This window comes from Triplophysa rosa, linkage group LG4, assembly GCF_024868665.1.
Source record: "Triplophysa rosa linkage group LG4, Trosa_1v2, whole genome shotgun sequence".
Classification (NCBI taxonomy): Eukaryota; Metazoa; Chordata; class Actinopteri; order Cypriniformes; family Nemacheilidae; genus Triplophysa; species Triplophysa rosa.
In genome coordinates, this window is record NC_079893.1 from 12,266,245 (window position 1) to 12,279,573 (window position 13,329).

The 13,329-nt window shown below is 38.6% G+C and overlaps 1 protein-coding gene across 1 annotated transcript in view; it reads left to right on the forward strand.

The window, feature by feature from the left end:
* slit2 (slit homolog 2 (Drosophila)) overlaps positions 1-13,329 on the forward strand; it is an 87,159-nt gene that overhangs the window by 35,442 nt on the left and 38,388 nt on the right. The window contains 5 exon segments of the mRNA XM_057331152.1: positions 9,537-9,608; positions 9,986-10,057; positions 11,201-11,272; positions 11,999-12,162; positions 12,580-12,712. Of these exon segments, the coding sequence (XP_057187135.1) occupies positions 9,537-9,608; positions 9,986-10,057; positions 11,201-11,272; positions 11,999-12,162; positions 12,580-12,712 (513 nt within the window).

Sequence of the window (13,329 nt, forward strand, 5' to 3'; positions counted from 1 at the left end):
TAAAACAAGTCTTTAAATTTATACATTGAAATTTATTCAAGTCACTATGAAATCAAAAGGGCTTTTTATGGAATGTTAAATTTAAATATTTTATTATCTCTTTTATTAAAAACATTAACCGCTTCTCTCCCTCTGAACTACATCTCTTCATGACGTATGTCTCAGCGCGGGGGTAGAACTACAGTATATTCCAACTTCCAACAATCCAGAAAATTACCCAAGGATGAATTGAAGTCCACCCTACATTTTTTGTCATTCCAGAAGTCTTTTACTAAGATATATATCACAATATGGAGAAAAACACCATCACAACTTCTGTTTCTTGTCGAATTGAATATCAGCATTGAATTTTTAAATGTCACCATTCTGTCAATTCAGTGGCCAACAAATAACCGTTGGAAACACATTGTCATTAGCACATTTTTTTCTTTGCAAACCTGTATTTAATGTATTGATTTCCTTTATCGTGCATTAGTTTTGTACTTGGCTTTTGAAGATGAGAGTGTGTCATGCATCCTATCCAGGTTAAACTTGCCATAAACTTTTTTGGTTCACTATACACAATTATATTTTTATTTTCAGAATATATGACTTTTTGTATGTAGCGTTCTTTTATTCCATGCTGCCCATGACCAAATCAGACAAACCTACAAGTTTAGAGCCGCCGTCATAGAGAATGTCTTTTTTGTGTGTGTGTTCTGTTAGCAGCCATGAAGGGAGGGCTATTGAGAAGTCATTTATATCAAGTCAAATGTTTTGTCTAAAAGCATGCATGGATATAATTTTTCTTTGATTTGACGTTATAATACTCTCCACCACTGTGTCTAGCCGTTCTATTGATATGGGTGTGGTTAGACAAATGTTTGTGTTTGACAGACAGCGCTGACCTACTGTTTATTGAAGTTTATGTCTGATGGACAGAAGTGGAAAATGAGCAACACACCAACTATGAATAGACTAAAGCAGTGTATGTGTGTGTGACAGATTATTGACCTACTGGGATTGTGGATGGTGTCTTTCACCTTTCTGATGCACTGAAGCTAGCACTCTTTAACAGACATGGGGCTTATCTGTCTGTCCTGAGGACACAAACACACTGCAAACTTACTCTCTCGCTCTATAAACGCACGACTGAGGGCCATGTTTTAAGAGGGAGATGAAGAAAGAGAGAGAGAGAGAGAGAGAGAGAGAGAGAGGGGGGAGTAAAGCAGACAAGTAAAAGAACAGCTCAAGTAAAAGCCAGTTTGCCTTCTAGCTTTTAAGGGGTTCTTAAGATGTTCATCTTTCAGTCCATATAGGACATAAAGGAACCTTAACCTCTTAAATCGCACACGCACAGCAGTTTGTTTTTGTCTTCTAAACCCACACACTAAACCCTTTAATGTCTTCTCATCTTTACATTCCATCCCTTGTGACTATAGTGCCAACATTACCGCAATTGAAGATATGAGATGTTAAAATCAACAGTATCACAGCATTTGTGTGAAAACTGTTGGAGTTTGTTGAATGTGTCTTTTGCCCTATCAAGATGATTTAACAAGCGTGTAAGGGAGAAAGCAATGATTATATTATAAGAGGTGTATTGGATTGCAGCTGTCAAAATAGTCAGATGTCCAATAATCTTATAGCTTTTAATAGATCTTTCCTCTGCCATTCACTATTTGAAACTATGGACTGATCAACAAATATTGCCACCATCTCTCTCTCTCTCTCTCTCTCTCTCTCTCTCTCTCTCTCTCTCTCTCTCTCTCTCTCTCTCTCTCTCTGTCTTTCCCTCTCTCTGTGCGTTTGTGATCTATTAAGATAGTCAGACAGGGGTTGACAGATACACAAAGGCTTCTGCAGTTCTATTGTGGTGGCAGCCTCACCATACAGTATGATCATTGTGTATGGCCTGCGGGTGGACTGTGTGTGTGTGTGATCATGCGACTTACACACTGCTTTGTGATGAATTACTCAGAGTGGGCAAATTATGCTGGTATGACATTGATACATTGAGACATCCAGTTTTATTGCTTTCAGAATGTGTTGGTGTGCCTGACCGTGTGTGAGTGCACGTGTGGATGTGTAAGAGGATTTGAGCGTGTCGCATGGGTCAACCCACTCTCCATACTGGCACACCACTCTCATTCATTCTTTTACCAAACATATTTGTTGTTTTTCTTTTGTTTCATCAAACCAAAAATGGTACGGCTTTCGAAGCAAATTCATTTGGAGAAAACGGCAAGTTTGCGTGTGTGTGTTTGCTTATATAGATGTGTTATAGGGTGTATGCAAATATGTGTGAATGTTTGTGTGTTTTGGTTGGAGTGTATATTGAATTCTTGTCTTTTTGCTCCGTTGCTGTCATGGTAACATGTTTTCAGGGAGTATGGTGGTCCATAAGAATCAAATGAGGCGTGAATAATTTATCTTTTAATGACTTCATTCACATCAATAGCATTGACTCTAATAAACCTCCTGCCAAGACTGGAGTGTGTGTGTGTGTGTGTGTGTGTGTGTGTGTGTGTGTGCGTGTTTGTGTGTTTCTGCATGTGATGGTGATTAAAGTAAACACCCTCCTTAAGTGTGTATATGCTTTTAATTCTAAATGTTGTAAAGTTAGGGTTTTTTCCGGAGAAGCAAGTTAGTATGTCTGTGTGTGCTTGTGTGTGTGTGTGGGGGGGGTGTGTGTGTGTGCATGTGTGGGTGTGAGTGTGTATTTATGCATATGTGTTTGCACTGGCAGATTTAAATTCCTCTTTTGAAATTGTATGAATTATGGAGTGGAACATTATCATTCAAAGACAATCAAACAGACAGACAGATACACACTCATACCCACGAACACACTCTGGCACATAGTTCACGGTAATTTGATTCCACAGTCTACAGGTTGGAGTTTGTTATTATAATTTAAAATGTCTGACATTCACCCGTCATGCCTCTTTAGTGCGTGCGTGTGTCTGTCTATCTATACATGCTCAGATGTGTTTTCACTGTAAAACTTAAAATATTTAAAATGCTTTGTTGCAAATGTAATATGGAAGTATGGTGGTATCCTTAAAAGCATATTGAATTATTATGTAAATACTACGCTACATAAGGATGATAATCATTTGGTACATACAGAATTAAATGAACTCCACTTTACCATCTGATACCTTACTGTAATACCATTTTTAATGTTTTCTCTGGCTCTAATACTTATATTTGTAAAAACCGCCTGAATGCATGTGTATGTGTGTGTATCCACATGCATCTGAAATTGCAATAAGAAAATCCCATGGCAAAGGTTTTACCCACAAAGCAGACAGGAAAAACGAGCTTTCGAGATAGAAAGTGTATTTCAAAAATATTGACTACAGAAAGCGGTTCAAAAATCGTTGAATTCATTCAAATGAGGCAGTAAATCAGCACGTTTACGATTCCCTTAAGTGTCCATATGTGGTTTAAACAGGAGTAATGCTGCGCGATACAGCAGCACTTTTCTGCTATGGTTTATGGGTTGGTCAGGCGTTAACAGAACCTTCCATTAGTCTTCAAACAAAATCTCCCTCCAACCATGATCATTGGCTCCTGATGAACTCATTTGTGAGTGGAAGTATGGGAAAGGTCACAGAGAGAGAGCGATGATAATGTTGAATATGTTTCATATGTAATGTAATCAGATATGTAAAGCTCTCGTCTTAACAGCTGCTCTGGGCTGTGTTTTATTGATTGGTTTATGGTGGTTTAAGCAGAGGGAAACTTCTGGTAAGACTGACTCGCAACCTGCTATTACAAATGCGAGGCACACACGCATGCATGCAAGCGCGCTCACGGTCGCACACTAACTGCGGTGATCTTTAAGCAGTAAATTACAGAAGGAAATCCTCGACGGCTGAATGTAATTCCCACTGGCTGAGTGAGTGTGACTGAAAAACCACACCATTCTCTCTCTCTTTCTCTGTCTCTTGGTTCTCAATGAGTTTTTCAATCTATTTATTGTAACTGTAGATTCAGACTTTTTTAGGGTACAAATTTTAAACATTGAAACTCTATATGGTCTAATAAACAAACAGAAATGGCTCAGTGCAAACCAAAATGGCTACTGCTTTTCCTGGGTTATGTCCTCTTGTCAAGAATAAAAATAATCTGAATATAGTTTTTCAGTTTGATTTTTGTGATAAGGTGAATGCGCTTTGGACTTGACAAATCGTATCAAGCATGAAAAAATATGAACGTTATGAATTATGAGTATTAAATTAGATTAAAACAGCAATGATGTCAGTTCCTCATTACGTCATTGTTATGATTTGAGATAAATAAGTGTTGTGATGGTAGGAATCAAAACAGGTAAATATTGTCATTAAAATTCATGCTTTTATGTAAATGTGATCATGTTTGAATGGTAAAGCAAAATGCATTTTATGCCAAAATAATGGCTTGTTAATGTTCGTAAAGAAACATTTAAATACAATTACAATGAATAGAAAGCTATTATCCTCATAACACCTCAAAATCATTTTGAGATTTTTATTATTAAAATGCATATAGTAATTTCAAATATTTATAAAACACACTATCATATTTTTATTTAATTTATGATTGTAATGAAATAAAAGGTTGACACCTTTCAAATGTTGTGGACAAGATCTAGTCCTTTCATAGAATGACATACAGTAGATTGACTGTTTATATATCACTGCTGTCCTTCTGAAACCTTGTATCTCCATATTTCATGATTTTTTACTGATCATTATTAGTCATTCTTTACGTTTGTCACTGAGTTTTGCAAATATCTAACCAATAAAAAGTATTAAAAGTGCTTGCCAATTTTGACAACACCATATTTACTCCAAGTGAATTAGGAAATTCTGAGGTTTTGGAAGGACAGTGACTATATTGTATGTGTGTGTGTGAGAAACTGAACCTTAAAGATCCAAAATCAACAGGACTACTGATGGACACATCCTTAACGTGAACCACTGAAGAAATGTGGGCTTAACCGTGTGTGTGTGGACAGGACAGATGGACTCAAGCAGCTGTGTGTGTTGCTATTGGTTGTGACTGAAGTTTGCGGGTGTGTGAAAGACAACATTGAGGCCTCGTCTGTATTTGAACAGGAATATTTCAGTTAGACTCACACACACACGCACGCACGCACGCACGCACGCACGCACGCACGCACGCACGCACGCACGCACGCACGCACGCACGCACGCACGCACGCACGCACGCACGCACGCACGCACACACACGCACACACACACACACACACACACACACACACAGATTCTGTCTGCTGGAATCCATTGCAAATAGCTCTGAGACTCAAAACATCTTGAAAAGATTTGGAAAGAGAGAGAGACAGGAGGCTAAACAGAGTTATCTCATGTCTTTCATCTTTAAGTGTCTCAATTGTTTCGACCTGTGTGTCTTAAAGAGAGAAAATAAGCAAAAGACAGCCAGTCAGACAGACAGTGTTAGAGAGACCGAATCACAGAGAAAGACAGATGGAAAACAAGTGGTTGTGGGAAAGTTAGTGGTTGTCTGTATACTCCCATACTGGCAGATTCAAAACTAAACACACACACTGCCTTCTTGACCCTGAACTCAAAGCTCTCTGTTTCAGGCATTATGAATCGATCTTCAATCATCGATTCCCTTCTGTTTACCAAGTAAATTGTTGTATGAAACAATGGAAGTCTATGGGACATCCTCATTTGAACATCTGTACAGTATGTGCGTGTATGTGAAGGAGGGCAGTCTGTGCCCTCAGAGGCAGGCTTACTAGACGAGTGCTGAATGCCTTCAGTTCATAAACACCTCACTAATGAGTCTCTCAGGGGAAAGCAAATGATCGGCGCTCATTTCTCCGCAGATCCCTCTAACACCTGCTAACGTGTGTGTGTGTGTGTGTGCGTGCGTGTGTGTGTGTGTGTGTGCGTGTGTGTGTGTGTGTGTGTGTGTGTGCGTGTGTGCGTGCGTGCGTGTGTGTGTGTTTGTGTGTGTGTGTGTGTGTGTGTGTGCAGATGACATTTTCATGGATGACAGGTGGTCTCCCCAACACCACTGGATGTTGAGAGAGTGAGACTGTGACTCACACATTCACGCTCATGGAGCACTAATCCATTTTCAATGTTGCTTATCAATGTGTCTCAGCTGTTGCTGCAGCCAAACTATTTTGTAGCAAGAGGAACCAACCAACTCGACATCAGCTGTGACCACAATCCAGCTCGTGTGAACTAGCGGTCAACCAAACATGGGTTTTTCATCGGCCATTAGCGATGTTGATATCTGAAGAGCGGGGTTGTCGATGGCCAGGCCTAGACAGATCTGATGACTTTTTTTGGCTGAAAACACTGCACGGAGAGCTTTATTTTATAAACATGAAGCAAGCGGCAGGGAATATCTACTTTGTGAATGATGGCCATTTAAATTTGTTAATGTCAGTTTATTAAATTTCATTTATATTTGGTTTAAGTTCTTACACATATCAAATGGCTAAATTGAGACTTTATACAAGTTTATTCTTAATTCATAAACAATTGGAAACAGAAAATAGTCATTATAAAAGTTTGAGGTAGATCTTGATCTTGATCTTTGAGAAGTCACACATCTGAAACCATTTCACCTCTGGTTCAAACTTCAAATGTACACACACCACGACTGGGTGAAATAAGCGCTTCTGATACCATTGTTTGCGTGCTTGTGTGTTCCCCATATCGTGGGTTAGGCAACGTTGTTTTTGGTTTGTCATTCTGATGCTTGCTATCAAAGACTCAAGGATGTGGTTGTATCACTTTCTGTCTGTTTCTCTCTCCTCTCTCTTTTCTTCCTGTCTGGTCATGTTGAGCACTGTGTGGTGATTCTTAGTCTCATAGATGCTTCATAGCAGGGGGGGGAATAATTTTAACAGATTAAGACATTTTGATTTAAAATACTTTTCGGTTTGCCCCCTTCTGTGGGAGATGAGTTTTTGATATTGTTGAATTTTTTTAACCATGTAAACCATCAAGCCTAGCAGCAGGGCTATTGCTTAAAGTCAAGGACATGGGACAAACTGTTTATGCTCCCGGTCCTAACCTGCTTTTTGGCACATCTTTGTCTGGACATCTAACAAATTATGTGAATAATATTCAAGAGCAATATATTGCTCACAAAATTTTTATTTGCAGTTTCATTGAATGCAGTAAAACACTGACTTTACAGAATTCCTATGTGAATGAATACTGAATTGTTTATAGATTTTCAAGCTATTGTTAATAGTATCTGTACAGAGTTATTGTTCATAAAAACACGTATGCCTTCATAAATATGAATATGTGCATGATTTCCGATGCTGATAAGATTGCACTGCCCCCTAGTGGAAAGAGATATAACCCATCACTGCAGCTAGACCAAGTGTGTGTGTGCATGCATACAGTATGTGTGTGTGAATAGTTTTGATAATGTAAATTGCTGTCTTTCTCTCTGGCACCTTCACTTTAAATCCTGCTGCTCTGTGATTGGTGCTGTCATCTGCCACTCATTATAGTGACAGGCATCTAGATGAATAGAGACCGGCGAAACGTTTAACAGACAGACAATCTATCTCTGTCTGCCCCCGACTCGACACGCGCACACACACATAGAGCCGATCTGTTGTGGTCAGTGTCTGGTTTTCGGAGGCTCAGTGTCTGTCTCACATTATGATTGACAGCTGAGGAATTTGACTGACAGGTCTTCATGATCTGGAAGGGTCCCGCCGTGTGTGTGTCTGTAAACGAGAGGGGTGTCTTTGAGGGTCCCCTTTGCGTGAGGGAAGCCACTTCATTAAATCACCCCCTGTAGAGACACACACACAGGAACCCACATGCATCCACACACTCCGTGAGTGCAAAGGTCCACTTTTGGGAACCCACTGAATGGAGAGCTGATCATGTGATGGGGCTTCAATTCTGATCATGTGACCTCTTGAAAAATGCCAAGAGGCAGCTGCAATTATGACAATTGATATTCATTCATATGAGGGAGTGAATTGACAGTTATAATTCCCGCAGGTGGACCCACGATAACAGAGAGTGTAAAGAATTGATTAGTTTAGTTTGACCTATCTCAGCGTTTTATTGTGTTACATGAGGTTTTTCCCCCCAGCAGGCGAAAATAAAAGCATGAACAATAAAAGTGAAAGATGGAGTGTGGCATAAAAGCAGGGGATTAAGCCTCTGTTAGTTTTTGTTCATTTATTGAAAAGAGGAAAAGTGAGAATTAAGCACTTCCTCTAAAGGTGCTCAGGGGTCATCATTCAACCCTCTCTCTCTCTCTCTCTCTCTCTCTCTCTCTCTCTCTCTCTCTCTCTCTCTCTCTCTCTCTCTCTCTCTGTCTCTCTCTGTCTCTCTCTCTCTCTCTCTCTCTCTCTCTCTCTCTCTCTCTCTCTCTTTTATTCTTTAGTTTCTTTCTCTGCTCTTGATGCCCTCCTGGGTGTTCCACTCGATGCTGCCACAAAATTGTGTGTGTGTGTGAGCTCTCTATCTTATTTCGACTCCCGCCATGTCTTTGTGTGTGTGGTGAACATGGTGGTATGCTTTATTTCGATTGGCGGTTCTGTTGAACTGGGCTTAAGTTTTTATATTGTTTGATTTAATAGTTTGATAGTCTGCCTCTGAGTTTGTTTCACTTTCATCGGCGTGACAGCTGGAATGTTCGCAACGTAATCTAGAAGTATTTTGATCTAATAAATGTGCACGCAGACCAGCGTCGGCGTCTTGTGCGGAGGCAGATGAACCCGATTAAGAACAATTCCCATTCAGTCCACGTTCAGCTCACATCAGGATGACATTTCTACATCACATTTTTACAGAGAGCTGACGATTTACCCAGGCTGTTAAATGTCTGCTCTGTTGCCTGAAAACTGGGACTTTGGTTAGACACGTTTATAGAGGTTTACCATGATTGCATGAGCAAACAGGTTATTGAACATTATTGAGCCAATGTTGAAGTGTCTTTCTTGTTTTTTGTTGTCTGTTGTCTAGATGGATATGCCTGCGTATATTGAGTGCTACATTATGTGTCTGTGTGTGAATCACACAATTATTGTATGTGAATATTTTAGACTGGAAGATTTTGATGAATAGTTCAGTTATGTTTCCTTCAGTTTGCTGTAGTACAATGTCTTCTCTTTCTCCTCTTTTTCTCCTTAACCATACCTTTCTTAAAGGGATAGTTCACCCAAAAATGAAAATTCGATCATCATTTACTCACCATCTTGTCATTTCAAACCTATATGACTTTCTTTCTTCTGTGAAAACAAAAGAAGATATTTTGAATAATGTTTGTAACCAAACAATGCCGATACCCATTTACTCCTATTGTAGCAATGGGTACGCCGTTGTTCGGTTACCAACATTCTTCGAAATATCTTCTTTTGTGTTCTGCGGAAGAAAGAAAGTCATACAGGTTTGAAATGACATGAGAATGAGTCAATGATGACAGAATTTTCCTTTTTGTGTGAACTATCCCTTTAAGAAGAAATGAAGATACACTCTATGAACTCCCTATGATTGCTAATGTTCTGTCTCTGTGTTTTGCAGCGATCTGAGTGAAAATCAAATACAGGGGATTCCCAGAAAAGCCTTCAGAGGAGCTACTGAGATCAAAAACCTGTGAGTCTTCTGTATTAATGTGTGAAATAGAGAAATAGACTCAATGATTTAATGATTTTGTGCTTTAATGAGATGCTCAGCCAAACTGATTCAAAGGGGAGTGGACAGTCCAGGTAGATGGTAGTGGAGAAGAGCACAGCACATCATTTAGAGAGAGAGAGAGAGAGAGAGAGAGAGAGTCATAGCACAGAAAGATGAGTGGAGGAAAAGAGAGCGAGAGTAGGATATATGTGGTTTATCAGAAGATCAGCAGTGTTTTTGTCAGTGTATTATTCTGTTAGTGGTGAGACCACTGGACGGCAAAGAGGAAGAATTGGCACCATGAGCACATCATCCTAAAAAAGCAAACATTATTTCTGTCTCCTTTTCTCTCTCAGGCAGCTGGACTATAATCAGATTTCCTGCATTGAAGACGGAGCGTTCCGAGCTCTGCGGGACTTAGAAGTACTGTAAGTGCACTGTATGTGTGTGATTGTCACTGTGTTCTTTTGAGTTAAGCCCACTGCGGAGATCTTGTCTGACGTGGGTCACAGCTGGGCCACACTGGTTTTGGGATTGATCCAGAAATTTTTGTTTGATTGAAATTGATAATAGAATCTTGTTTATTAATTATAACCATCTCTGTATGTAGACTGCATATTTCGCTTTTGCCTGTCAATAAGATCTTGCCTGCAGGATGTACTGATAGTATAAAATACATAACTTTGTAAAGTGGGATTAGTACAGTAATCCTGTTAGAAAGAATGGAATCAAGACAGATAAATGAGATTATGTCAGATTATTGTATCATGTTATACTATATTACTTTGATGCTTTGTCACATATGGACAGAAGGGTCTTTAGGAGATTAAATCTCTGTATCAAATAGCAATAGTGAATCCCTGCACATAATCTCACACATAAATGCAGACTCACAGATAAACTGCAAGAGAAATGCCATGTCAAAAGAAAAACTTTAATTCAGACAGAATAAAAATTCTTTCTTTTTTTTTACTCTCACGTTGTTCCAACTGAGAAATACTTTTATATAGGGCTGTCAAACGATTAATCGTGATTAATCGCATCCAGAATAAAAGTTTGTGTTTATGTAATTTATGTCGGTCTACTTAATTGCTAATTAATTTTGTATTCATGAACATATACACATAAATGCATTTATTTTAGAAAAATATAAAATATAACAATAAATAAACGTTTATTTAGAAGTTAAATTATTGGTAAATATAAATTCATACATTTAAATATTTCCTAAATATATAGACAAGTATGTGTATGTTTTGTGTTTATAAATACAAAATTAATATGCACTGTACACAGATATATATGATGTAAACACAAACTATTATTCTGGATGCGATTAATCGCGATTAAGCGTTTGACAGCCCTACTTTTATATTAAATGTTTCCATGTACTGAAAGATGACAGGGACTAGGTCAGCAATGTCTTATATTCATTTTCATTGTATGCTAGATAATTAATTTTCATCACAAGATTTGGGAGATAAATGAAGAATTATTAATCTCATGATTGCTTATGCATGTTCTTAAACTACATTTAAAATTTGCATTCTTTCTTTGTGTTTGTTTCACAGCACGCTAAACAACAACAATATCTCACGTCTATCAGTGGCCAGTTTTAACCACATGCCCAAGCTCAGAACATTGTGAGTACACCCCTACCACACACACACACACACACACACACACACACACACACACACACACACACACACACATACAAAGCATGCATTAAACCAGTCCTTCAGACTGTCGTTTGCATATTATCGAGTACTTATCGTGCAGGCTCCTAATAAATGTCATTATGGTGTAATGACGTATAATATCCACATTAATATGTATGTTTCATTAGCATATATTTTGTAGATTGAAGTACCTTGTGTGTGATCATGATTTAATCCCATTGACGTAATGAGCTAAAGTGTCTAATTGCAATATCGATATTCTGGCACTTGTTAACTAAGTGTCAGAAATAGACGACAATAGAGCAAGTAAATGAAAATGTGGGAAGGAGAGAATGCTGAAATGCTGAAGAGATCTTAAGTAATTATGTATTTGTCTAAAAGCAATACAACAGTGTTTAGAAATGATGAGGAACTGAGTTTTGTTAAGGTAAAGAGGGAAGCAAAGGTCCTTTCTAAAGGAGCTGACAACACAAAAATAAAGTTTACCAAAGAAATCACTAAGTGTGTGTGTCTTTGCCGGTTTACTGCGATGTCGGCAAGTACAGGACATTAATTAATGAACATGAAATTCTGTGATGCAAAATCAATAACATGCACACACTTCTGCACACAATTGCACAGGTTTTATCGACATCTCGGCGTAGGCTACTCCTTTACATGATTATTTCTCTCTCTACATCTCTCTAGTCGCCTGCACTCGAATAATCTGCTGTGCGATTGCCATGTGGCTTGGCTCTCTGATTGGCTGAGACAGAGGCCCCGCCTTGGCCTCTACACACAGTGTATGGCCCCACTTTCCTTGAGGGGCCACAATATTGCAGAGGTTCAGAAGAAAGAGTTTATCTGTACAGGTGAGTCCATTTATGGGGTTTGTTTATAGAAGATAAAGGCTTGTCTGTGTGTGTGTGTGTGTGTGTGTGTGTGTGTGTGTGTGTGTGTGTGTGTGAGAGAGAGAGAGAATACATAAATTAACATACATTAGCTGTTTTGTTGTCAAAGCTTTCATATTCTATCCATTTTTGGCCTTTGTTTTTTCCTTTGTTCATGCTGTCAAGACTTCAGTGAAGGCAAGTTATCTGTGCAGAAAGAAAGCAGGCAAACAGTTTCTTTAAATTGCATTTAGTTTTCATATTGCAATATGCAAACCAAAATGTCGCTATACAACTTTTTCTGTTTGAGAAAGTTTTTTAATTGATTTCAACCTTCCTGCCTAACAAATTACTTTTGGACTCGTGTCATTTCTGTCCATCTGTGTGTGTGTGTTTTAGGGCCCCAGTCTCACTCGTCCTGTAGTGTACTGCAGTGTCCTGAGCTGTGCACCTGCAGTAATAACATAGTGGACTGCCGGGGGAAAGGGCTGACTGAGATACCCACCAGTCTGCCAGACTCCATCACTGAGATGTGAGTATATAGCAGACACACAAACACACATGCATATCACTGCTGTCCTTCTGAAACCTCATATCTCCATATTTCGTGATTTATATTTATTGCCATAAATTGTTGTTGTTAGTCACTCTTTATGTTGTCACTGGGGTTTGAAACGATCTAACCAATGAAAAGTATTAAAAAGTGCTTATCAATTTCAACAACACAGTATTTAATCATTAAAAAAAAAACATTTTCGGAAAAACAGCAAATTTGGACATCCGAGGTTTGGGAAGGACAGCGATGATATGCATCTTTTCTGCATCTTTTTCTGCATCTGAATGAAGACATTCCGCGGACTATTATTGTTTTATGCACATCTAGTTAACCTATCCCTAACCCACACTCTAACCCTAACCCTAAAAGAAAACTTTAATTTTTTTGTGTTTTTTAAATAAAAGCCATAATGGGAGGTTTTGGTCAGCTTTGTCCCCATAATATGGTTAAGTGGACACACACACCTTTTCTAAGCTATATAAATGAGAACATACAATACACGTCAAATGTTTTATATAAAGCTGAAGGTAACATTATTTTAGTTTTTATGTTTCAATTTTCCAATTGAGGATGATGATAGATTTGGTCAGATT